This window comes from Stegostoma tigrinum, chromosome 11, assembly GCF_030684315.1.
Source record: "Stegostoma tigrinum isolate sSteTig4 chromosome 11, sSteTig4.hap1, whole genome shotgun sequence".
Classification (NCBI taxonomy): domain Eukaryota; kingdom Metazoa; phylum Chordata; class Chondrichthyes; order Orectolobiformes; family Stegostomatidae; genus Stegostoma; species Stegostoma tigrinum.
The window spans coordinates 60,152,590-60,178,478 of NC_081364.1; the positions used below are offsets into that span (position 1 = coordinate 60,152,590).

The following is a 25,889-nucleotide window of genomic DNA, read 5'->3' on the forward strand; positions in this document are numbered from 1 at the left end:
TGTTGAAGTTACACAGGACAATGGTGAGGTCTCTTCTGGAGTACCGTGCCCAGTTCTGTTGCCCTGTTATAGGAAGGAGATTATTTAGTTGGAGAGGGTTCAGAAGAAATTCACAATGATGTTGCTAGGAATGCAGCGTTTCAGATTTAAGGAAGGGGCTGAATGGAGTATAGGAGGTTGATGGGCGGCCTTTACAAAGGTTCATGAAATCATGAGGGGTATAGGTAAGGTGAATGGCAGGTGTCTTTTCCCTCGAGAAGATGTTTTCAAGACTGGAGAGCATACTTTCAAGGTGAGAGGAGAAAGATTCAGAAAAGACACGGGGGCCAACGTTTTACGCAGAGTGGTTTGTGTGTGGAATGAACTGCCAGAGGAAGTGGTCAATGCAGGTACAGTTACAACCCTTAAAAACCATTTGGATAAGTACCTGAATAAGAAATGTTTGGAGGGATGTGGGCCAAGCACAGACAGGCAGGACTAGTTTAGTTTGGGGTTATGTTCAGAATGGACTGGTTGGATCGAAGTGTCTGTTTCTGTGTTGAATGACTCTATGATTCTATAAGTCTCTGCAGAGCAAGACAGTCAGTTCCATTCATCTACTTGTGCTCTGCAAGTGTCTGCCCTACAAGTGGCCCTCCAATTTCCTTATGGAAAGTTTTGATCATCTCCAAATTGGCAGATTCCCTTAGAACAAGAGTCAAGATTGCCGAGTACATTTATCCCACATTTCAGGAGGTAGTGTTCCAATTCATTTGAGATCTACCACTAGAGATGTTCTAAAAGGCAATGTCTAGAATTCTGGAAGTGAAACAGGGATTCATTGGCCACATGAATAACATATAGTGCATGATTAAACATGACAGGAGATCTGGTATATGTTAAAGGTGCTGCAGTACAAAGGCCTTACACTATGAGAAACAGAAACATTCCAATTTACAGTCTGAGAATGCATTGTCCAAGATCAAGGCAAAAGAGGAAGACAAGAGCCGCACAGGAACTTCCGATGTTGGAGTCAGAGTCCACACAGTGTGGAGCTGGAGGAACACAGCAGGCCAAGCAGCATCAGAGGAGCAGGAACATCAATGTTTCGGATTTACACCCTTCATCAGACAACAGCCATCTATGAATTTTTGGAATCAAAGAGCATAAATGATGCACAGCACTTCATAGACATGGAGAATTCAATGGGAAAGTTTATCTCCATCTGAGCTAGTCTTACTCAACCTAGAGAGTAAAAGGCCAACTACAGGATTGGAATGAGGAACAGACGACAGCTTTTGAAAGGATTAAAGAGGGCCTCCTTTCCATGGATGATTTAGCATGTTACAATCCTGTCTTATTCACTATAATAGCCACAGATACATCATCCTTAGGGCTAGAAGCAGTCCTTAATTCAAGTGCAAATGGACAGAGCATGAAGACATGATTGCACTAAGCACATAAGTAAGTAGAAGTAGACTTCTTGAATAATGTAGACTAAATAGAGTTTAAGTTGGTAGGGTGGGGACAAGATGTGTTATATTGATGTTGATTTTAGGGGGTTTGTGATCACAGGTGCCTAATATAGGCAGTCAATTGTTCCCTGCAATTTTCAATAGTTTATTGAGAAACAGCAGCTTAGATATGGAACATTAGTTATTTATGCAAAGAAAGGAAATATGCAACCCATGACAGATGAGCACACATTATCAATCCTGGAGCCATTCTGTAGAATGGAGGAGTGAAGTCCCAGTGGTTCTATGCCTTTTGTGGGGGTCTCAGGTTGTCTTTGGTGGCCTCGGTACCAATTTAGTTTTCCTGTCTTCTAACAAGGAGGGAGTGTGGCGCATCTCCCTGGATCACCTTGCCCCCTCCCTTGCCTTCTGTCCCTGTTAGTACAACGTTATTTTGGAGGGTGGGGCATCAATACAATGTCAATCACCTGCCTAACCCTTCTTGGCCAACTGCCATGGGGCAGCTACTCATGACGTCAGATGACCATTGACCCCTTTGCCCACATTTATCTTAAAGATAGTTTCCATTCTTTCTAGCATCAGAAACCTTCTTATTTCCTGTGCACTATATTGATAATGGGGTAGGCTGATGCCTGATAAAGCTTTGATGTGGCCTTGATGATTCTTATGATCTCTTTGTTTTTGTACAGAGGGGTGTTTACATTTGCAGAAGGGCTAGTTAGTCATGGCGACACAGAAAGGCTACACAGGAATAACCTAACATGGAATGAGGTTTAAGGGGACACCCACTTCTTAACAGTGAGATTCATGTAAATAATGATCATGTAACTGACCACATGTCTCCGAGATCAGTAAGAGGGAAGACATCAGTCTATGATAGTCAATTGAAGAGATAAGATACTGCAATCGACAGCTGCATTCGATAATCTACAATGCATAGATGTAAGGGAGGATTATACTATATTAAGCAAATTTTTGAGATATAAGGATCAGGCAGTCTCAGGGCCAGTGCATGTGCAGGTGCCCACAGACTACAATATCCTCCAGATTGATTTCTGAATGTGCAGTTTAGTAATTGCTTAAACCATAAGATAAAGTGTCACTTTTCTCCCACTATGAAAATGGTGGGACCCTTATTAAGTGGCGGAAATTCTAGATGTTGGCAACTGGTGCCATTTTCACAATGACCCTGAGGCTGCCCATCATCGTGAAGGTATGGGTGTTTATATCCATGGCCATTTTATATAAATCAAATTCTATTTTATATTGAATACATGTGACAATAAATGATTCAATTTGATTCAATGTAAGTAGTCAATTTTAATGTAGCCCTGACCATCTGATATATCTTACATTGTGCTGAAGAGGGAGTCATTGAGTCAACATTCACTTGCATTCAAAACAGCTAACTTTACATTCCTGACCATTTCTTTGATGAGCGATCTTTATTTTCAACATGAATGTTTAAGCTGAGGAAGCATGGATCCTCAACAAGCAGAACCATGTAAGTCAGCATTGGTTTATATTTGTGCTCACAGCCTGTAATTATAGTGGAAAAGTACGTGTTCTTGTTCGTTCTGTGTGACCTACAGTGCCATCTTACTAATGTTCTCAGCAAAACAACAAGGGGCCTCCGGAAACAATGTAGTCAGACTGAACAACATGGTTGACAGTGTGCGAACACTTAGATTTTTGTGTTTTTGCAGCAGACAGTTCTCAAAGCTCCAAATACTTCAGGCACAAAAAGAAAGTTTCAAAAGGGCCTCAGACAGAAGCAGAAGTTTAATCAAAATGATTTTCACTGTTTGGGGCACATTTGTCAAATTTTGAATATGGCTCTCAGCCTGCAGTAAACAGCAGTTTTCAGACAGTGACTTGAGTGATTCCAGAATCTGGTTGTGTAGAATGGTTTCTGGAGGTCTTGGGAGAGGTTTAAATTCAGTACACCAGCTGCAGGCTTCTGTGTCCGGACCAGGCAGAGAATTGGGCAGATGTTTCCCAACTGGGATCCTGGCAGTCCAGTGACTCCCGCAAGGAATCCAAGGTGAATCAGTTTTAGGGAGAATGAACGACCTGGACTTTTTCAATATCAACTAGGTGGCTCAAAGTATGATAAAACCAATGATGTACTTTGGAACTGGAGCTGTTTTGTGGTCAAGGCAACGCGGCTGTCAATTAACTCGCATAAACAATACTTTGATAACAACCAGATACATGAAGGAGCAGCGTACAGTGTCAGAGACAGGAGTACAATGATGGAGCAGTGTACAGTGTGAGAGACAAGGGTACAATGATGGAGCAGTGTTCGGTGTGAGAGACAAGGGTACAATGATGGAGCAGTGTACAGTGTCAGAGACAGGAGTACAATGATGGAGCAGTGTACAGTGTGAGAGACAAGGGTACAATGATGGAGCAGTGTACAGTGTGAGAGACAAGGGTACAATGATGGAGCAGTGTACAGTGTGAGAGACAAGGGTACAATGATGGAGCAGTGTACAGTGTGAGAGACAAGGGTACAATGATGGAGCAGTGTTCGGTGTGAGAGACAAGGGTACAATGATGGAGCAGTGTTCAGTGTGAGAGACAAGGGTACAATGATGGAGCAGTGTTCAGTGTGAGAGACAAGGGTACAATGATCGAGCAGGGTTCAGGGTGAGAGACAAGGGTACAATGATGGAGCTAAGTACAGTGTGAGAGACAAGGGTACAATGATGGAGCAGTGTACAGTGTGAGAGACAAGGGTACAATGATGGAGCAGTGTACAGTGTGAGAGACAAGGGTACAATGATGGAGCAGTGTACAGTGTGAGAGACAAGGGTACAATGATGGAGCAGTGTACAGGGTGAGAGACAAGGGTACAATGATGGAGCAGTGTTCAGTGTGAGAGACAAGGGTACAATGATGGAGCAGGGTTCAGGGTGAGAGACAAGGGTACAAAGATGGAGCAGTGTTCAGTGTGAGAGACAAGGGTACAATGATGGAGCAGTGTACAGTGTGAGAGACAAGGGTACAATGATGGAGCAGGGTTCAGGGTGAGAGACAAGGGTACAATGATGGAGCAGTGTTCAGTGTGAGAGACAAGGGTACAATGATGGAGCAGTGTACAGTGTGAGAGACAAGGGTACAATGAAGGAGCAGTGTACAGTGTGGGAGACAAGGGTACAATGATGGAGCAGTGTACAGGGTGAGAGACAAGGGTACAATGATGGAGCAGTGTACAGTGTGAGAGACAAGGGTACAATGATGGAGCAGTGTACAGTGTGAGAGACAAGGGTACAATGATGGAGCAGTGTACAGGGTGAGAGACAAGGGTACAATGATGGAGCAGTGTACAGTGTGAGAGACAAGGGTACAATGATGGAGCAGTGTACAGTGTGAGAGACAAGGGTACAATGATGGAGCAGTGTACAGTGTGAGAGACAAGGGTACAATGATGGAGCAGTGTACAGTGTGAGAGACAAGGGTACAATGATGGAGCAGTGTACAGGGTGAGAGACAAGGGTACAATGATGGAGCAGTGTTCAGTGTGAGAGACAAGGGTACAATGATGGAGCAGGGTTCAGGGTGAGAGACAAGGGTACAATGATGGAGCAGTGTTCAGTGTGAGAGACAAGGGTACAATGATGGAGCAGTGTTCAGTGTGAGAGACAAGGGTACAATGATGGAGCAGTGTACAGGGTGAGAGACAAGGGTACAATGATGGAGCAGTGTACAGTGTGAGAGACAAGGGTACAATGATCGAGCAGGGTTCAGGGTGAGAGACAAGGGTACAATGATGGAGCTAAGTACAGTGTGAGAGACAAGGGTACAATGATGGAGCTAAGTACAGTGTGAGAGACAAGGGTACAATGATGGAGCAGTGTACAGTGTGAGAGACAAGGGTACAATGATGGAGCAGTGTACAGTGTGAGAGACAAGGGTACAATGATGGAGCAGTGTACAGGGTGAGAGACAAGGGTACAATGATGGAGCAGTGTTCAGTGTGAGAGACAAGGGTACAATGATGGAGCAGGGTTCAGGGTGAGAGACAAGGGTACAAAGATGGAGCAGTGTTCAGTGTGAGAGACAAGGGTACAATGATGGAGCAGTGTACAGTGTGAGAGACAAGGGTACAATGATGGAGCAGGGTTCAGGGTGAGAGACAAGGGTACAATGATGGAGCAGTGTTCAGTGTGAGAGACAAGGGTACAATGATGGAGCAGTGTACAGTGTGAGAGACAAGGGTACAATGAAGGAGCAGTGTACAGTGTGGGAGACAAGGGTACAATGATGGAGCAGTGTACAGGGTGAGAGACAAGGGTACAATGATGGAGCAGTGTACAGTGTGAGAGACAAGGGTACAATGATGTAGCAGTGTACAGTGTGAGAGACAAGGGTACAATGATGGAGCAGTGTACAGGGTGAGAGACAAGGGTACAATGATGGAGCAGTGTACAGTGTGAGAGACAAGGGTACAATGATGGAGCAGTGTACAGTGTGAGAGACAAGGGTACAATGATGGAGCAGTGTACAGTGTGAGAGACAAGGGTACAATGATGGAGCAGTGTACAGTGTGAGAGACAAGGGTACAATGATGGAGCAGTGTACAGGGTGAGAGACAAGGGTACAATGATGGAGCAGTGTTCAGTGTGAGAGACAAGGGTACAATGATGGAGCAGGGTTCAGGGTGAGAGACAAGGGTACAATGATGGAGCAGTGTTCAGTGTGAGAGACAAGGGTACAATGATGGAGCAGTGTTCAGTGTGAGAGACAAGGGTACAATGATGGAGCAGTGTACAGGGTGAGAGACAAGGGTACAATGATGGAGCAGTGTACAGTGTGAGAGACAAGGGTACAATGATGGAGCAGTGTACAGGGTGAGAGACAAGGGTACAATGATGGAGCAGTGTTCAGTGTGAGAGACAAGGGTACAATGATGGAGCAGTGTACAGGGTGAGAGACAAGGGTACAATGATGGAGCAGTGTTCAGTGTGAGAGACAAGGGTACAATGATGGAGCAGTGTACAGTGTGAGAGACAAGGGTACAATGATGGAGCAGTGTACAGGGTGAGAGACAAGGGTACAATGATGGAGCAGTGTACAGTTTGAGAGACAAGGGTACAATGATGGAGCAGTGTACAGTGTGAGAGACAAGGGTACAATGATGGAGCAGTGTACAGTGTGAGAGACAAGGGTACAATGATGGAGCAGTGTACAGTGTGAGAGACAAGGGTACAATGATGGAGCAGTGTACAGTGTGAGAGACAAGGGTACAATGAGGGAGCAGGGTTCAGGGTGAGAGACAAGGGTACAATGATGGAGCAGTGAACGGTGTGAGAGACAAGGGTACAATGATGGAGCAGTGTTCAGTGTGAGAGACAAGGGTACAATGATGGAGCAGGGTTCAGGGTGAGAGACAAGGGTACAATGATGGAGCAGTGTACAGTGTGAGAGACAAAGGTACAATGATGGAGCAGTGTTCGGTGTGAGAGACAAGGGTACAATGATGGAGCAGTGTACAGTGTCAGAGACAGGAGTACAATGATGGAGCAGTGTACAGTGTGAGAGACAAGGGTACAATGATGGAGCAGGGTTCAGGGTGAGAGACAAGGGTACAATGATGGAGCAGTGTACAGGGTGAGAGACAAGGGTACAATGATGGAGCAGTGTACAGCGTGAGAGACAAAGGTACAATGATGGAGCAGTGTACAGTGTGAGAGACAAGGGTACAATGATGGAGCAGGGTTCAGGGTGAGAGACAAGGGTACAATGATGGAGCAGTGTTAAGTGTGAGAGACAAGGGTACAATGATGGAGCAGTGTACAGTGTGAGAGACAAGGGTACAATGATGGAGCAGTGTACAGTGTGAGAGACAAGGGTACAATGATGGAGCAGTGTACAGGGTGAGTGACAAGGGTACAATGATGGAGCAGTGTACAGTGTGAGAGACAAGGGTACAATGATGGAGCTGTGTACAGTGTGAGAGACAAGGGTACAATGATGGAGCAGTGTACAGTGTGAGAGACAAGGGTACAATGATGGAGCAGTGTACCGTGTGAGAGACAAGGGTACAATGATGGAGCAGGGTTCAGGGTGAGAGACAAGGGTACAATGATGGAGCAGTGTTCAGTGTGAGAGACAAGGGTACAATGATGGAGCAGTGTTCAGTGTGAGAGACAAGGGTACAATGATGGAGCAGTGTACAGGGTGAGAGACAAGGGTACAATGATGGAGCAGTGTACAGGGTGAGAGACAAGGGTACAATGATGGAGCAGTGTTCAGTGTGAGAGACAAGGGTACAATGATGGAGCAGTGTTCAGTGTGAGAGACAAGGGTACAATGATGGAGCAGTGTACAGTGTGAGAGACAAGGGTACAATGATGGAGCAGTGTACAGGGTGAGAGACAAGGGTACAATGATGGAGCAGTGTACAGTTTGAGAGACAAGGGTACAATGATGGAGCAGTGTACAGTGTGAGAGACAAGGGTACAATGATGGAGCAGTGTACAGTGTGAGAGACAAGGGTACAATGATGGAGCAGTGTACAGGGTGAGAGACAAGGGTACAATGATGGAGCAGTGTACAGTGTGAGAGACAAGGGTACAATGATGGAGCTGTGTACAGTGTGAGAGACAAGGGTACAATGATGGAGCAGTGTACAGTGTGAGAGACAAGGGTACAATGATGGAGCAGTGTACAGTGTGAGAGACAAGGGTACAATGATGGAGCAGGGTTCAGGGTGAGAGACAAGGGTACAATGATGGAGCAGTGTTCAGTGTGAGAGACAAGGGTACAATGATGGAGCAGTGTTCAGTGTGAGAGACAAGGGTACAATGATGGAGCAGTGTACAGGGTGAGAGACAAGGGTACAATGATGGAGCAGTGTTCAGTGTGAGAGACAAGGGTACAATGATGGAGCAGTGTACAGGGTGAGAGACAAGGGTACAATGATGGAGCAGTGTTCAGTGTGAGAGACAAGGGTACAATGATGGAGCAGTGTACAGTGTGAGAGACAAGGGTACAATGATGGAGCAGTGTACAGTGTGAGAGACAAGGGTACAATGATGGAGCAGTGTTCAGTGTGAGAGACAAGGGTACAATGATGGAGCAGTGTACAGTTTGAGAGACAAGGGTACAATGATGGAGCAGTGTACAGTGTGAGAGACAAGGGTACAATGATGGAGCAGTGTACAGTGTGAGAGACAAGGGTACAATGATGGAGCAGTGTACAGTGTGAGAGACAAGGGTACAATGATGGAGCAGTGTACAGTGTGAGAGACACGGGTACAATGATGGAGCAGGGTTCAGGGTGAGAGACAAGGGTACAATGATGGAGCAGTGTACGGTGTGAGAGATAAGGGTACAATGATGGAGCAGTGTACAGTGTGAGAGACAAGGGTACCATGATGGAGCAGGGTTCAGGGTGAGAGACAAGGGTACAATGATGGAGCAGTGTACAGCGTGAGAGACAAGGGTACAATGATGGAGCAGTGTTTGGTGTGAGAGACAAGGGTACAATGATGGAGCAGTGTACAGTGTCAGAGACAGGAGTACAATGATGGAGCAGTGTACAGTGTGAGAGACATTGGTACAATGATGGAGCAGGGTTCAGGGTGAGAGACAAGGGTACAATGATGGAGCAGTGTTCAGTGTGAGAGACAAGGGTACAATGATGGAGCAGTGTACAGTGTGAGAGACAAGGGTACAATGATGGAGCAGTTTTCAGTGTGAGAGACAAGGGTACAATGATGGAGCAGTGTACAGTGTGAGAGACAAGGGTACAATGATGGAGCAGTGTACAGTGTGAGAGACAAGGGTACAATGATGGAGCAGTGTACAGTGTGAGAGACATTGGTACAATGATGGAGCAGTGTACAGTGTGAGAGACAAGTGTACAATGATGGAGAAGTGTACAGTGTCAGAGACAGGAGTTCAATGATGGAGCAGTGTACAGTGTGAGAGACAAGGGTACAATGATGGAGCAGTGTTCGGTGTGAGAGACAAGGGTACAATGATGGAGCAGTGTACAGTGTCAGAGACAGGAGTACAATGATGGAGCAGTGTACAGTGTCAGAGACAAGGGTACAATGATGGAGCAGTGTTCAGTGTGAGAGACATGGGTACAATGATGGAGCAGTGTTCAGTGTGAGAGACAAGGGTACAATGATGGAGCAGTGTACAGTGTGAGAGACAAGGGTACAATGATGGAGCAGTGTACAGTGTGAGAGACAAGGGTACAATGATGGAGCAGTGTACAGTGTGAGAGACAAGGGTACAATGATGGAGCAGTGTACAGTGTGAGAGACAAGGGTACAATGATGGAGCAGGGTTCAGGGTGAGAGACAATGGTACAATGATGGAGCAGTGTACAGTGTGAGAGTCAAGGGCACAATGATGGAGCAGTGTACAGGGTGAGAGACAAGGGTACAATGATGGAGCAGTGTTCAGTGAGAGAGACAAGGGTACAATGATGGAGCAGTGTTCAGTGTGAGAGACAAGGTTACAATGATGGAGCAGTGTACAGTGTGAGAGACAAGGGTACAATGATGGAGCAGTGTACAGTATGAGAGACAAGGGTACAATGATGGAGCAGTGTACAGTGTGAGAGACAAGGGTACAATGATGGAGCAGTGTACAGTGTGAGAGACAAGGGTACAATGATGGAGCAGTGTACAGTGTGAGAGACAAGGGTACAATGAGGGAGCAGGGTTCAGGGTGAGAGACAAGGGTACAATGATGGAGCAGTGTACGGTGTGAGAGACAAGGGTACAATGATGGAGCAGTGTTCAGTGTGAGAGACAAGGGTACAATGATGGAGCAGTGAACGGTGTGAGAGACAAGGGTACAATGATGGAGCAGTGTACAGTGTGAGAGACAAGGGTACAATGATGGAGCAGGGTTCAGGGTGAGAGACAAGGGTACAATGATGGAGCAGTGTACAGTGTGAGAGACAAAGGTACAATGATGGAGCAGTGTTCGGTGTGAGAGACAAGGGCACAATGATGGAGCAGTGTACAGTGTCAGAGACAGGAGTACAATGATGGAGCAGTGTACAGTGTGAGAGACAAGGGTACAATGATGGAGCAGGGTTCAGGGTGAGAGACAAGGGTACAATGATGGAGCAGTGTACAGGGTGAGAGACAAGGGTACAATGATGGAGCAGTGTACAGCGTGAGAGACAAAGGTACAATGATGGAGCAGTGTACAGTGTGAGAGACAAGGGTACAATGATGGAGCAGGGTTCAGGGTGAGAGACAAGGGTACAATGATGGAGCAGTGTTAAGTGTGAGAGACAAGGGTACAATGATGGAGCAGTGTACAGTGTGAGAGACAAAGGTACAATGATGGAGCAGTGTACAGTGTGAGAGACAAGGGTACAATGATGGAGCAGTGTACAGGGTGAGTGACAAGGGTACAATGATGGAGCAGTGTACAGTGTGAGAGACAAGGGTACAATGATGGAGCTGTGTACAGTGTGAGAGACAAGGGTACAATGATGGAGCAGTGTACAGTGTGAGAGACAAGGGTAGAATGATGGAGCAGTGTACAGTGTGAGAGACAAGGGTACAATGATGGAGCAGGGTTCAGGGTGAGAGACAAGGGTACAATAATGGAGCAGTGTTCAGTGTGAGAGACAAGGGTACAATGATGGAGCAGTGTTCAGTGTGAGAGACAAGGGTACAATGATGGAGCAGTGTACAGGGTGAGAGACAAGGGTACAATGATGGAGCTGTGTACAGGGTGAGAGACAAGGGTACAATGATGGAGCAGTGTTCAGTGTGAGAGACAAGGGTACAATGATGGAGCAGTGGACAGGGTGAGAGACAAGGGTACAATGATGGAGCAGTGTTCAGTGTGAGAGACAAGGGTACAATGATGGAGCAGTGTACAGTGTGAGAGACAAGGGTACAATGATGGAGCAGTGTACAGGGTGAGAGACAAGGGTACAATGATGGAGCAGTGTACAGTTTGAGAGACAAGGGTACAATGATGGAGCAGTGTACAGTGTGAGAGACAAGGGTACAATGATGGAGCAGTGTACAGTGTGAGAGACAAGGGTACAATGATGGAGCAGTGTACAGGGTGAGAGACAAGGGTACAATGATGGAGCAGTGTACAGTGTGAGAGACAAGGGTACAATGATGGAGCTGTGTACAGTGTGAGAGACAAGGGTACAATGATGGAGCAGTGTACAGTGTGAGAGACAAGGGTACAATGATGGAGCAGTGTACAGTGTGAGAGACAAGGGTACAATGATGGAGCAGGGTTCAGGGTGAGAGACAAGGGTACAATGATGGAGCAGTGTTCAGTGTGAGAGACAAGGGTACAATGATGGAGCAGTGTACAGTGTGAGAGACAAGGGTACAATGATGGAGCAGTGTACAGGGTGAGAGACAAGGGTACAATGATGGAGCAGTGTACAGTGTGAGTGACAAGGGTACAATGATGGAGCAGTGTACAGGGTGAGAGACAAGGGTACAATGATGGAGCAGTGTTCAGTGTGAGAGACAAGGGTACAATGATGGAGCAGTGTACAGGGTGAGAGACAAGGGTACAATGATGGAGCAGTGTTCAGTGTGAGAGACAAGGGTACAATGATGGAGCAGTGTACAGTGTGAGAGACAAGGGTACAATGATGGAGCAGTGTACAGTGTGAGAGACAAGGGTACAATGATGGAGCAGTGTTCAGTGTGAGAGACAAGGGTACAATGATGGAGCAGTGTACAGTTTGAGAGACAAGGGTACAATGATGGAGCAGTGTACAGTGTGAGAGACAAGGGTACAATGATGGAGCAGTGTACAGTGTGAGAGACAAGGGTACAATGATGGAGCAGTGTACAGTGTGAGAGACAAGGGTACAATGATGGAGCAGTGTACAGTGTGAGAGACAAGGGTACAATGATGGAGCAGGGTTCAGGGTGAGAGACAAGGGTACAATGATGGAGCAGTGTACGGTGTGAGAGATAAGGGTACAATGATGGAGCAGTGTACAGTGTGAGAGACAAGGGTACCATGATGGAGCAGGGTTCAGGGTGAGAGACAAGGGTACAATGATGGAGCAGTGTACAGCGTGAGAGACAAGGGTACAATGATGGAGCAGTGTTTGGTGTGAGAGACAAGGGTACAATGATGGAGCAGTGTACAGTGTCAGAGACAGGAGTACAATGATGGAGCAGTGTACAGTGTGAGAGACATTGGTACAATGATGGAGCAGGGTTCAGGGTGAGAGACAAGGGTACAATGATGGAGCAGTGTTCAGTGTGAGAGACAAGGGTACAATGATGGAGCAGTGTACAGTGTGAGAGACAAGGGTACAATGATGGAGCAGTTTTCAGTGTGAGAGACAAGGGTACAATGATGGAGCAGTGTACAGTGTGAGAGACAAGGGTACAATGATGGAGCAGTGTACAGTGTGAGAGACAAGGGTACAATGATGGAGCAGTGTACAGTGTGAGAGACATTGGTACAATGATGGAGCAGTGTACAGTGTGAGAGACAAGTGTACAATGATGGAGAAGTGTACAGTGTCAGAGACAGGAGTTCAATGATGGAGCAGTGTACAGTGTGACAGACAATGGTACAATGATGGAGCAGTGTTCGGTGTGAGAGACAAGGGTACAATGATGGAGCAGTGTACAGTGTCAGAGACAGGAGTACAATGATGGAGCAGTGTACAGTGTGAGAGACAAGGGTACAATGATGGAGCAGTGTTCAGTGTGAGAGACATGGGTACAATGATGGAGCAGTGTTCAGTGTGAGAGACAAGGGTACAATGATGGAGCAGTGTACAGTGTGAGAGACAAGGGTACAATGATGGAGCAGTGTACAGTGTGAGAGACAAGGGTACAATGATGGAGCAGTGTACAGTGTGAGAGACAAGGGTACAATGATGGAGCAGGGTTCAGGGTGAGAGACAATGGTACAATGATGGAGCAGTGTACAGTGTGAGAGTCAAGGGCACAATGATGGAGCAGTGTACAGGGTGAGAGACAAGGGTACAATGATGGAGCAGTGTTCAGTGAGAGAGACAAGGGTACAATGATGGAGCAGTGTTCAGTGTGAGAGACAAGGTTACAATGATGGAGCAGTGTACAGTGTGAGAGACAAGGGTACAATGATGGAGCAGTGTACAGTATGAGAGACAAGGGTACAATGATGGAGCAGTGTACAGTGTGAGAGACAAGGGTACAATGATGGAGCAGTGTACAGTGTGAGAGACAAGGGTACAATGATGGAGCAGTGTACAGTGTGAGAGACAAGGGTACAATGAGGGAGCAGGGTTCAGGGTGAGAGACAAGGGTACAATGATGGAGCAGTGTACGGTGTGAGAGACAAGGGTACAATGATGGAGCAGTGTTCAGTGTGAGAGACAAGGGTACAATGATGGACCAGGGTTCAGGGTGAGAGACAAGGGTACAATGATGGAGCAGTGTACAGTGTGAGAGACAAGGGTACAATGATGGAGCAGTGTTCGGTGTGAGAGACAAGGGTACAATGATGGAGCAGTGTACAGTGTCAGAGACAGGAGTACAATGATGGAGCAGTGTACAGTGTGAGAGACAAGGGTACAATGATGGAGCAGGGTTCAGGGTGAGAGACAAGGGTACAATGATGGAGCAGTGTACAGGGTGAGAGACAAGGGTACAATGATGGAGCAGTGTACAGTGTGAGAGACAAGGGTACAATGATGGAGCAGTGTACCGTGTGAGAGACAAGGGTACAATGATGGAGCAGTGTACAGTGTGAGAGACAAGGGTACAATGATGGAGCAGTGTACAGGGTGAGAGACAAGGGTACAATGATGGAGCAGTGTTCAGTGTGAGAGACAAGGGTACAATGATGGAGCAGGGTTCAGGGTGAGAGACAAGGGTACAATGATGGAGCAGTGTACAGCGTGAGAGACAAAGGTACAATGATGGAGCAGTGTACAGTGTGAGAGACAAGGGTACAATGATGGAGCAGTGTTCAGTGTGAGAGACAAGGGTACAATGATGGAGCAGTGTACAGTGTGAGAGACAAGGGTACAATGATGGAGCAGTGTACAGGGTGAGAGACAAGGGTACAATGATGGAGCAGTGTACAGTGTGAGAGACAAGGGTACAATGATGGAGCAGTGTACAGTGTGAGTGACAAGGGTACAATGATGGAGCAGTGTACAGGGTGAGAGACAAGGGTACAATGATGGAGCAGGGTTCAGGGTGAGAGACAAGGGTACAATGATGGAGCAGTGTACAGTGTCAGAGACAAGGGTAAAATGATGGAGCAGTGTACAGTGTGAGAGACAAGGGTACAATGATGGAGCAGGGTTCAGGGTGAGAGACAAGTGTACAATGATGGAGCAGTGTACAGTGTAAGAGACAAGGGTACAATGATGGAGCAGTGTTCAGTGTGAGAGACAAGGGTACAATGATGGAGCAGTGTACAGCGTGAGAGACAAGGGTACAATGATGGAGCAGTGGTTGGTGTGAGAGACAAGGGTACAATGATGGAGCAGTGTACAGTGTCAGAGACAGGAGTACAATGATGGAGCAGTGTACAGTGTGAGAGGCATTGGTACAATGATGGAGCAGGGTTCAGGGTGAGAGACAAGGGTACAATGATGGAGCAGTGTTCAGTGTGAGAGACAAGGGTACAATGATGGAGCAGTGTACAGTGTGAGAGACAAGGGTACAATGATGGAGCAGTTTTCAGTGTGAGAGACAAGGGTACAATGATGGAGCAGTGTACAGTGTGAGAGACAAGGGTACAATGATGGAGCAGTGTACAGTGTGAGAGACAAGGGTACAATGATGGAGCAGTGTACAGTGTGAGAGACATTGGTACAATGATGGAGCAGTGTACAGTGTGAGAGACAAGTGTACAATGATGGAGAAGTGTACAGTGTCAGAGACAGGAGTTCAATGATGGAGCAGTGTACAGTGTGAGAGACAAGGGTACAATGATGGAGCAGTGTTCGGTGTGAGAGACAAGGGTACAATGATGGAGCAGTGTACAGTGTCAGAGACAGGAGTACAATGATGGAGCAGTGTACAGTGTCAGAGACAAGGGTACAATGATGGAGCAGTGTTCAGTGTGAGAGACATGGGTACAATGATGGAGCAGTGTTCAGTGTGAGAGACAAGGGTACAATGATGGAGCAGTGTACAGTGTGAGAGACAAGGGTACAATGATGGAGCAGTGTACAGTGTGAGAGACAAGGGTACAATGATGGAGCAGTGTACAGTGTGAGAGACAAGGGTACAATGATGGAGCAGTGTACAGTGTGAGAGACAAGGGTACAATGATGGAGCAGGGTTCAGGGTGAGAGACAATGGTACAATGATGGAGCAGTGTACAGTGTGAGAGTCAAGGGCACAATGATGGAGCAGTGTACAGGGTGAGAGACAAGGGTACAATGATGGAGCAGTGTTCAGTGAGAGAGACAAGGGTACAATGATGGAGCAGTGTACAGTGTGAGAGACAAGGGTACAATGATGGAGCAGTGTACAGGGTGAGAGACAAGGGTACAATGATGGAGCAGTGTTCAGTGTGAGAGACAAGTGTACAATGATGGAGCAGGGTTCAGGGTGAGAGACAAGGGTACAATGATGGAGCAGTGAACAGCGTGAGAGACAAAGGTACAATGATGGAGCAGTGTACAGTGTGAGAGACAAGGGTACAATGATGGAGCAGTGTTCAGTGTGAGAGACAAGGGTACAATGATGGAGCAGTGTACAGTGTGAGAGACAAGGGTACAATGATGGAGCTGTGTACAGGGTGAGAGACAAGGGTACAATGATGGAGCAGTGTACAGTGTGAGAGACAAGGGTACAATGATGGAGCAGTGTACAGTGTGAGAGACAAGGGTACAATGATGGAGCAGTGTACAGGGTGAGAGACAAGGGTACAATGATGGAGCAGGGTTCAGGGTGAGAGACAAGGGTACAATGATGGAGCAGTGTACAGTGTCAGAGACAAGGGTACAATGATGGAGCAGTGTACAGTGTGAGAGACAAGGGTACAATGATGGAGCAGGGTTCAGGGTGAGAGACAAGTGTACAATGATGGAGCAGTGTACAGTGTAAGAGGCAAGGGTACAATGATGGAGCAGTGTTCAGTGTGAGAGACAAGGGTACAATGATGGAGCAGTGTACAGTGTGAGAGACAAGGGTACAATGATGGAGCAGTGTACAGTGTGAGAGACAAGGGTACAATGATGGAGCAGTGTACAGTGTGAGAGACATTGGTACAATGATGGAGCAGTGTACAGTGTGAGAGACAAGGGTACAATGATGGAGCAGTGTACAGTGTGAGAGACAAGGGTACAATGATGGAGCAGTGTACAGGGTGAGAGACAAGGGTACAATGATGGAGCAGTGTACAGGGTGAGAGACAAGGGTACAATGATGGAGCAGTGTTCGGTGTGAGAGACAAGGGTACAATGATGGAGCAGTGTACAGTGTCAGAGACAGGAGTACAATGATGGAGCAGTGTACAGTGTGAGAGACAAGGGTACAATGATGGAGCAGTGTTCAGTGTGAGAGACAAGGGTACAATGATGGAGCAGTGTACAGTGTGAGAGACAAGGGTACAATGATGGAGCTGTGTACAGGGTGAGAGACAAGGGTACAATGATGGAGCAGTGTACAGTGTGAGAGACAAGGGTACAATGATGGAGCAGTGTACAGTGTGAGAGACAAGGGTACAATGATGGAGCAGTGTACAGGGTGAGAGACAAGGGTACAATGATGGAGCAGGGTTCAGGGTGAGAGACAAGGGTACAATGATGGAGCAGTGTACAGTGTCAGAGACAAGGGTACAATGATGGAGCAGTGTACAGTGTGAGAGACAAGGGTACAATGATGGAGCAGGGTTCAGGGTGAGAGACAAGTGTACAATGATGGAGCAGTGTACAGTGTAAGAGGCAAGGGTACAATGATGGAGCAGTGTTCAGTGTGAGAGACAAGGGTACAATGATGGAGCAGTGTACAGTGTGAGAGACAAGGGTACAATGATGGAGCAGTGTACAGTGTGAGAGACAAGGGTACAATGATGGAGCAGTGTACAGTGTGAGAGACATTGGTACAATGATGGAGCAGTGTACAGTGTGAGAGACAAGGGTACAATGATGGAGCAGTGTACAGTGTGAGAGACAAGGGTACAATGATGGAGCAGTGTACAGGGTGAGAGACAAGGGTACAATGATGGAGCAGTGTACAGTTTGAGAGACAAGGGTACAATGATGGAGCAGTGTACAGTGTGAGAGACAAGGGTACAATGATGGAGCAGTGTACAGTGTGAGAGACAAGGGTACAATGATGGAGCAGTGTACAGTGTGAGAGACAAGGGTACAATGATGGAGCAGTGTACAGTGTGAGAGACAAGGGTACAATGATGGAGCAGGGTTCCGTGTGAGAGACAAGGGTACAATGATGGAGCAGTGTACGGTGTGAGAGACAAGGGTACAATGATGGAGCAGTGTTCAGTGTGAGAGACAAGGGTACAATGATGGAGCAGGGTTCAGGGTGAGAGACAAGGGTACAATGATGGAGCAGTGTTCGGTGTGAGAGACAAGGGTACAATGATGGAGCAGTGTACAGTTTCAGAGACAGGAGTACAATGATGGAGCAGTGTACAGTGTGAGAGACAAGGGTACAATGATGGAGCAGGGTTCAGGGTGAGAGACAAGGGTACAATGATGGAGCAGTGTTCAGTGTTAGAGACAAGGCTACAATGATGGAGCAGTGTACAGTGTGAGAGACAAGGGTACAATGATGGAGCAGTGTACAGTGTGAGAGACAAGGGTACAATGATGGAGCAGGGTTCCGTGTGAGAGACAAGGGTACAATGATGGAGCAGTGTACGGTGTGAGAGACAAGGGTACAATGATGGAGCAGTGTTCAGTGTGAGAGACAAGGGTACAATGATGGAGCAGTGTACAGTGTGAGAGACAAGGGTACAATGATGGAGCAGTGTTCGGTGTGAGAGACAAGGGTACAATGATGGAGCAGTGTACAGTTTCAGAGACAGGAGTACAATGATGGAGCAGTGTACAGTGTGAGAGACAAGGGTACAATGATGGAGCAGGGTTCAGGGTGAGAGACAAGGGTACAATGATGGAGCAGTGTTCAGTGTTAGAGACAAGGCTACAATGATGGAGCAGTGTACAGTGTGAGAGACAAGGGTACAATGATGGAGCAGGGTTCAGGGTGAGAGACAAGGGTACAATGATGGAGCAGTGTACAGTGTGAGATTCAAGGATACAATGATGGAGCAGTGTTCGGTGTGAGAGACAAGGGTACAATGATGGAGCAGTGTACAGTGTCAGAGACAGGAGTACAATGATGGAGCAGTGTACAGTGTGAGAGACAAGGGTACAATGATGGAGCAGTGTTCAGTGTGAGAGACAAGTGTACAATGATGGAGCAGTGTACAGTGTAAGAGACAAGGGTACAATGATGGAGCAGTGTTCAGTGTGAGAGACAAGGGTACAATGATGGAGCAGTGTACAGTGTGAGAGACAAGGGTACAATGATGGAGCAGTGTACAGTGTGAGAGACATTGGTACAATGATGGAGCAGTGTACAGTGTGAGAGACAAGGGTACAATGATGGAGCAGTGTACAGTGTGAGAGACAAGGGTTCAATGATGGAGAAGTGTACAGTGTCAGAGACAGGAGTTCAATGATGGAGCAGTGTACAGTGTGAGAGACAAGGGTACAATGATGGAGCAGTGTTCGGTGTGAGAGACAAGGGTACAATGATGGAGCAGTGTACAGTGTCAGAGACAGGAGTACAATGATGGAGCAGTGTACAGTGTGAGAGACAAGGGTACAATGATGGAGCAGTGTTCAGTGTGAGAGACAAGGGTACAATGATGGAGCAGTGTTCAGTGTGAGAGACAAGGGTACAATGATGGAGCAGTGTACAGTGTGAGAGACAAGGGTACAATGATGGAGCAGTGTACAGTGTGAGAGACAAGGGTACAATGATGGAGCAGTGTACAGTGTGAGAGACAAGGGTACAATGATGCAGCAGTGTACAGTGTGAGAGACAAGGGTACAATGATGGAGCAGGGTTCAGGGTGAGAGACAATGGTACAATGATGGAGCAGTGTACAGTGTGAGAGACAAGGGTACAATGATGGAGCAGTGTTCAGTGTGAGAGACAAGGGTACAATGATGGAGCAGTGTTCAGTGTGAGAGACAAGGGTACAATAATGGAGCAGTGTACAGTGTGAGAGACAAGGGTACAATGATGGAGCAGTGTACAGTGTGAGAGACAAGGGTACAATGATGGAGCAGTGTACAGTGTGAGAGACAAGGGTACAATGATGGAGCAGGGTTCAGGGTGAGAGACAAGGGTACAATGATGGCGCAGTGTACAGTGTGAGTGATGGAATACAATGAGGGAGCAATGTGCAGTGTCTGTGACAGAGGTACAATGAAGGAACATGGAGGGAATCATGCTAATGCTATTTGTCTGATATTCAATGATTCATCTGGAATTATTTAACTCCATGTTTATTTAAAACAGTAAACCCAATTATAAGTTATGAAACGACGTAACAGTAACCAGCTGGTTTCTATATTGCAGCTTTGCAAATCAAAACTCACTGATAAGCAGGGGCGCAGACTTGTCTACGTATAAAACACATGGAGTCATTAAAGATTAACTCTCTTAAAGGACTACATTTAGAGGAAAGCCTATGGGTCTGTGTGTAATTTATGGATAATTTACTGATGCAGCCAGATCTGTGATGATGAAATTTTCTGAGTGTGCTGTTGATTACCACGTTCATCACTAATATTATCAGTTACTCTTGTTTGTGTTAGCAGTGTTGTTGTTATACCCGAATGTGCTTATCCTGATGCACCACAGCTAGGATTTGTTCCAGATTAGCTTTGACTGGTCTCATTTTTCAGCTTGTTTTGAGTGGCTCACATCTGCCTAGCATTTGTTGTGTTATTCATTTTGAAACTTCTAGCTCTGCAAGTAGATACTCAAATCCTACAGAAGTTTTAACCTTTTGCTGAGGCAGTATATTTTCTGTTTTAACCCTGATCTAATAACTGTCCAGCCTTATCACCTTCTTTTTTTCTTATAGTTTTCTTTACATCTTGCACCTCTTCCAAGTGCTGCTTCAGTATGTTCGATTCCCTCTATATCTTACTTGCCTTCCTTCCCAGCAGTATCATTGCATGACATTTATTTCTGTCTCATGAGCGATCAGCAGCTCCTTCATGCATCTTCAGGGCGTTTGGAGAGCTGTCTTCTTTTCTGGTAATGATTTCAGTTTAAACCAATGTTTGTGTAACTGCTCCTGCTGAGCCTGACCTGTTTTATGTGCAAATTGTTCGAGAGCTTCCTGCAAACCTACAATGTTTTCATTGGATTAGTGATACAGAGCTCTTCGTATATTTGTCTTTGAGACCTTCTCTGTATACCTCCTAAAGATGTCGTGTTGAAGTTGATATTCTCAAGTTTAGATTTATGCTGTGCTAGTTGCATTGCCTTTTCCTCTTCAACTTTACTTTTTTCTCCGCAACAGGAAACTGTGATTTTAGTTCCACTAATTCAGGAGGAAGTGAAGTATTCAATTTTTCTTTACATTCAATTCTGCAAGTGTTTTTTTGAAAAGACAGCTGTGGTTTGATTCTGTAGTTGATGTCTTACAGAGTTCATGGACTGTGATTAATACAAAATTTCAGCATGCTGATACCGACAGTCCAGCAACATCTGGGACTTCCAGGTGGATTGACTGTATTTGGACACCAGCACTATTGACCTTGCATATGGAATTTAACGAAGCTTAATAGGTTTAAGGTTTTACCTTCATAGGTTTCATCATGGCTTCCCAGGCCACATGGTTTCTTGCAATTCACAGGGATAGTATATTGGTATTTGTCCCTGTGCCAGCTTTCATCAATAACAAAGAGTCCCCCGTTTTCTGAGGACAGACAATTGGAAATTTTGTCATCGCTCTGGACAAGTGATGACATGGATGTCTTCCATGAGATTAACATTGTTTACTCCTCTTGTACTCACTGTATACATTGTCAGATTCTGGTTTGTTGATTACAGGTTATGTACATGATTCTGACAGGATACTACATTATCTTTATGCCAGCTTGAATAGACTGCTTGTGCACAGTATATTTGGGGTGATGTTTCAGCCTTTGCTCTAGTGCGCTCCCTCTGCCAATGATTTTTTCCACCATATCTTACACAATTAATCGAAAGCTGAGTATTTTCTTGACGGATGCAGAAGGTCATAACTTTCTCATGCATTGGTATGATTACTTATTCTACTGAAGGTCTGCAAATGTTGTCACCTTGCAACAATCCCTTCATTCTTATGTTCTAACCCTAAGTAGCTCACGAATGATATAAATCTTCACTTTGTCTAAAAGAAAAATCTCTCTGGAGAACTGTCAAGAGGCGGATATGACCAGCAGTTCAACAATTCTGTTTGCTAATTCCCATCTGAAAAATCACCCACAATAAGTCCTTTTTATCTGCATCACTGACAAAATGACCTACATATTTTGTAGGCTTCTGTTTAAATGACATGGATACAAGCTGATGAATACAGAGGTTAATGTAACTCCGAATTGGTCTTCTAAAATGTCCATCTATCTTTTGATGCTATTTTAGATCTTTAGCTATTAATCCTGGCACATTAGATCTGTCGAGAGCTTTATTCCCAATTGTTAAGGAAATTCTAGTGGTTTATTTTTCTGCACTGGACACATCCAAACCATAACTTTTAATACCGCATAAACATCTTAAGCTCTGTTAGATGGTTTGCTGTATCACTACTTAAACCGGGGAGTTTCTTTTGCACAACATGCCTCAGATAATATGAACTGCAGATGCTGAAGTCAGACATAACACAGTGAAGGAACAGCAGGCCAAGCAGCATCAGAGGAACAGGAAAGCTGACATTTCGGTTTGGGACTGAAGAATGGTTCTGACCCAAAATGTCAGCTTTCCCGCTTCTCTGATGCTGCTTGGCCTGCTTGTGTTCCTCCAGCTCCACTCTGTATTATTTATGCCTTTGAACCTCCCTTGTTTGCTATCAAGCCAACACCCTGAATACTTGCCTTTCTCAAGCAAGTAAACATGACCTGTCAGTAGGGATTTGTCTCCTTGCCAGCAAGCTGTCTTTTCAACATGCTGTGATGCTGTAAAAACCAAAGATTTTGACGTCTGTCTCAAGCACTTTAGCACAATTTAAGAATGTGTGTCATGTATTCGACATGTAGAATATTTTGCTTGCTGACTGTTGAAGCATGATAACCTTCATCAGCGTAATGTTTTCCACCACTGGGCATGTACCATGTCATGTTGATGACAATGGCCAAATAACCAATCTTATCAGGGGCAGATTATTTAAAACAGTAAAACACATTATGATTTATGAAACAGGCATTACATCAGACAAAAGCAAAAATATAGAACTGCAGATGCTGGAAATCTGAAACTAGAACAGAAACTGCTGGAGAAACTCTGAAGGTCCAGTAACATTTGTAGAGGGAAGCAGAGTGAACATGTTGAGTCCACTGGCCCTTTGTCAGTTCTGATGATGGGTCACTGGACTCAAAACATTAACCCTACTCCTCACTGACTTTTTTTTACTTTATTCATTCATGGAATGCGAGCCTCGCTGGCTAGTTAGTATTTATTGCCCATCGGGCAGTTCAGAGTCAACCACATTGCTGTGGGTCTGGAATCACGGGTAGGCCAGACCAGGTAAGGATGGCAGTTTCCTTCCCTAAATGTCATTAGTGGACCAGGTGGTTCCCCACCACCCCAATAATCAACAATGGATTCATGGTCATCATTAGTCTCTTTAATTCCAGATAGTTATTGAATTCAAATTCCACCATCTGCCATGGCGGGATTCGAACTCTGGGTCTCTGGATTCACCATCCAGTGATAATACCATTAGGCCATTGCTTCCCCTACTTGTTGCAATATTGGAATGAAACAGCATAAATTGTAAATGACCAGAGGATTGCAGTTGGCGTTCTATTTCAGAACTGTGTTCTAGATCATTGAACGTAATTCGACTAGTTGAGGGATTTGTCCAACAAGTAAACTGATTTGTGGGTTGTAGCTTGCAATAAACCTGGAACGGACTATCTGGAAATCAGTGTACTTAAAGGGAACTCTCAGAAAGGCACTGTACATGTACAGTAGAGGAGAACAATATAGCATGACAGACAAAGTTACAGTATGAAGGAGCTGGGTACATTGTGAGAGAGTAAGGTTCTTTGTAAGGGAGCAGTGAATGGTGAGGGTTAGGACATACTGTGAGAGAGAACAGGTACAGGATACAGTAAGAGCTGGTTACAGCATGAGAAACAAGGCACAGTGTGCATGTTTTGAATTTTAATAAGGTGCCACAGAGATGGAGCTCATGGAATTGTAGGCCTCTCCAAACATTTTCTCTTCCATCCAATCTCTTTCTAAGAGTCAAGATCAAAACTGCCTCCAGCAATTTTTTTCTTGGAATTGTTGATAAAACCAAACCAGCTGCTCCAATTCTTACTGAACTACAGAGCTTCCTTTCACTAGTTTCCAATGAAATGAAACGTAAGCTGTTTCCAGTAAAACAAAACCTCCAGAATGAGCCTCAGAGATAGTAAGAACTGCCGATGCTGGAGTCAGAGAGAACAAACAGTATGGAGATGGAGGAACACAGCAGGCCAGGCTTTACTTAATCTTATCTCTAATGTAACCGTCAACTTTCTGCAGCAGAATTTTGTATATATCTCTAATGTCTAAGAGTAGTTGCTGGAGGTATTTCTTTCGGAATGAATAGACATGAGCCGGGCAAAATTGAGGGCAATTTGGAAAAATGGTGAAAAAATTGGAGGTCACCATAAGACGCAGAAAAGGTAGAGAGATGGACAATGAGCCATTCACTAGTTTCCATTATCTTGATTTGATGGAGTGGCAAAAAACAAAATGATTGTGCCAAGGGAGTAGACATGCTGTACGAGAGTGACGATATCTCAGCATGCTTTACTGACTGTACATGTGTGATAGCATTGTTATGCGGAGTTGATGCATGCAGATTATCTTTGACACTGTGCATGCGTACAGCTGCTTTGTCCCGGTTCGCGATGAGCATCTTGGGTGATGTTGGAGGGGTGTTCCCTCAACCTCACAAGATGAGATAATCCATCACACCAGGGCCTTATGCCTTGACAGATGGTGGATAGGCTTTGTAAAGTGAAGGGGTCAGTTAGTTGCCTCAGAATGCCTAGCCTCTGACCCATTCCTGCTGCCACAATATTTATATGGCTCAGTTTAGTTTAGTAAAATGCTAAAATGCGCGAAAGAAAAGAACAGACATTCCATTGGAGATAATGGGAACTGCAGATGCTGGAGAATCCGAGATAACAAAGTGTGGAGCTGGATGAACCCAGCAGGCCAAGCAGCATCTTAGGAGCACAGACAGATATTCCATGCTTTGTTATTTTAGAACTGAAGACAAACACATTCAATTTGCAAGCTACCCTCATCAAATTGCAAATAAATTCTGAATGACCTTTGGTTATACTTCTTAAAAAAAATCTTTTGTGGGAAGTGGGCGTCATTGGCTGGGCCAGCATTTATTACCAGTCCCTAGTTTCCTTGAGGAGATGGTGGTGAGATGCCTTCTTGAGTCGCTGTAGTCCTAAAGGATCAGGCCACTTTAAACATAGCTCCTCTGTAATCATTCACATTGCTGGGATGAAAGAAGTGTTGGTGTATGCCTTAGGAATCATTATGAGACAACACCAAGAAACAAAAATAAAAGGAATTAGGAATTGACGGATAGCCAAGAACATCAGTTCCCTAGGGAATTTGAAGATCATGATCTCCATCAGTTTTCTAAACCAGTGTATAAATGAGATACCTAGGAAAGGCAGCACTATTGGAAGCTCTATTGTATGAATGTGAGGTGTCAAAGTGAGATTCTCTCCTCTCATATTTGCATTAGAGATCCATGGCATTCCGTTACCAACATTTATCCCTCGGTCAACCCAACTAAAACAGATCAGTTAGCCATTTATCTCACTACTGTTTGTGGAACCTTGTTTGGTGCAATTTGACTGCGGCGTTCATTTACGCACCCACAGTAACTGTGCTTCAGCAATGAGCGCATGAAAGTTGACTTAACCTTTGGCCTAAAAGGCAGAACCTCTAATAGGGAAGCATTATGACAAGGCAATGGCATGGTGGTATTGCTGCTAGATTAATAACCCACACATCTAGGTAACATCTGGTGACCTATGATTTCAGTAAAAAAATGGGAATTAATTAAAATTGAAAAAACCCCTGATTCCCTCCTGTCCTTATTTAGTCTGGCCCACTTGTGGCCCTACACCACAGCAATGTGGTTGACTCTTAACTGCCCGCTGGGTAATTAGGGATGGGCAATAAATGCTGGCCCAGACAGCAACGCCCACATCTGGTGAAC

At 45.5% G+C, this 25,889-nt stretch overlaps 1 protein-coding gene across 1 annotated transcript in view; it reads left to right on the plus strand.

The window, feature by feature from the left end:
* The first annotated feature begins 2,840 nt into the window (after positions 1-2,840).
* Positions 2,841-25,889, plus strand: part of LOC125460134 (protein SSUH2 homolog) — a 68,033-nt gene continuing 44,984 nt past the window's right edge. Inside the window, exon 1 of the mRNA XM_048547252.2 lies at positions 2,841-2,958. Coding sequence (XP_048403209.1) covers positions 2,934-2,958 — 25 coding nt within the window. The 5' untranslated portion in view covers positions 2,841-2,933. The remainder of the gene's footprint in view (positions 2,959-25,889) is intronic.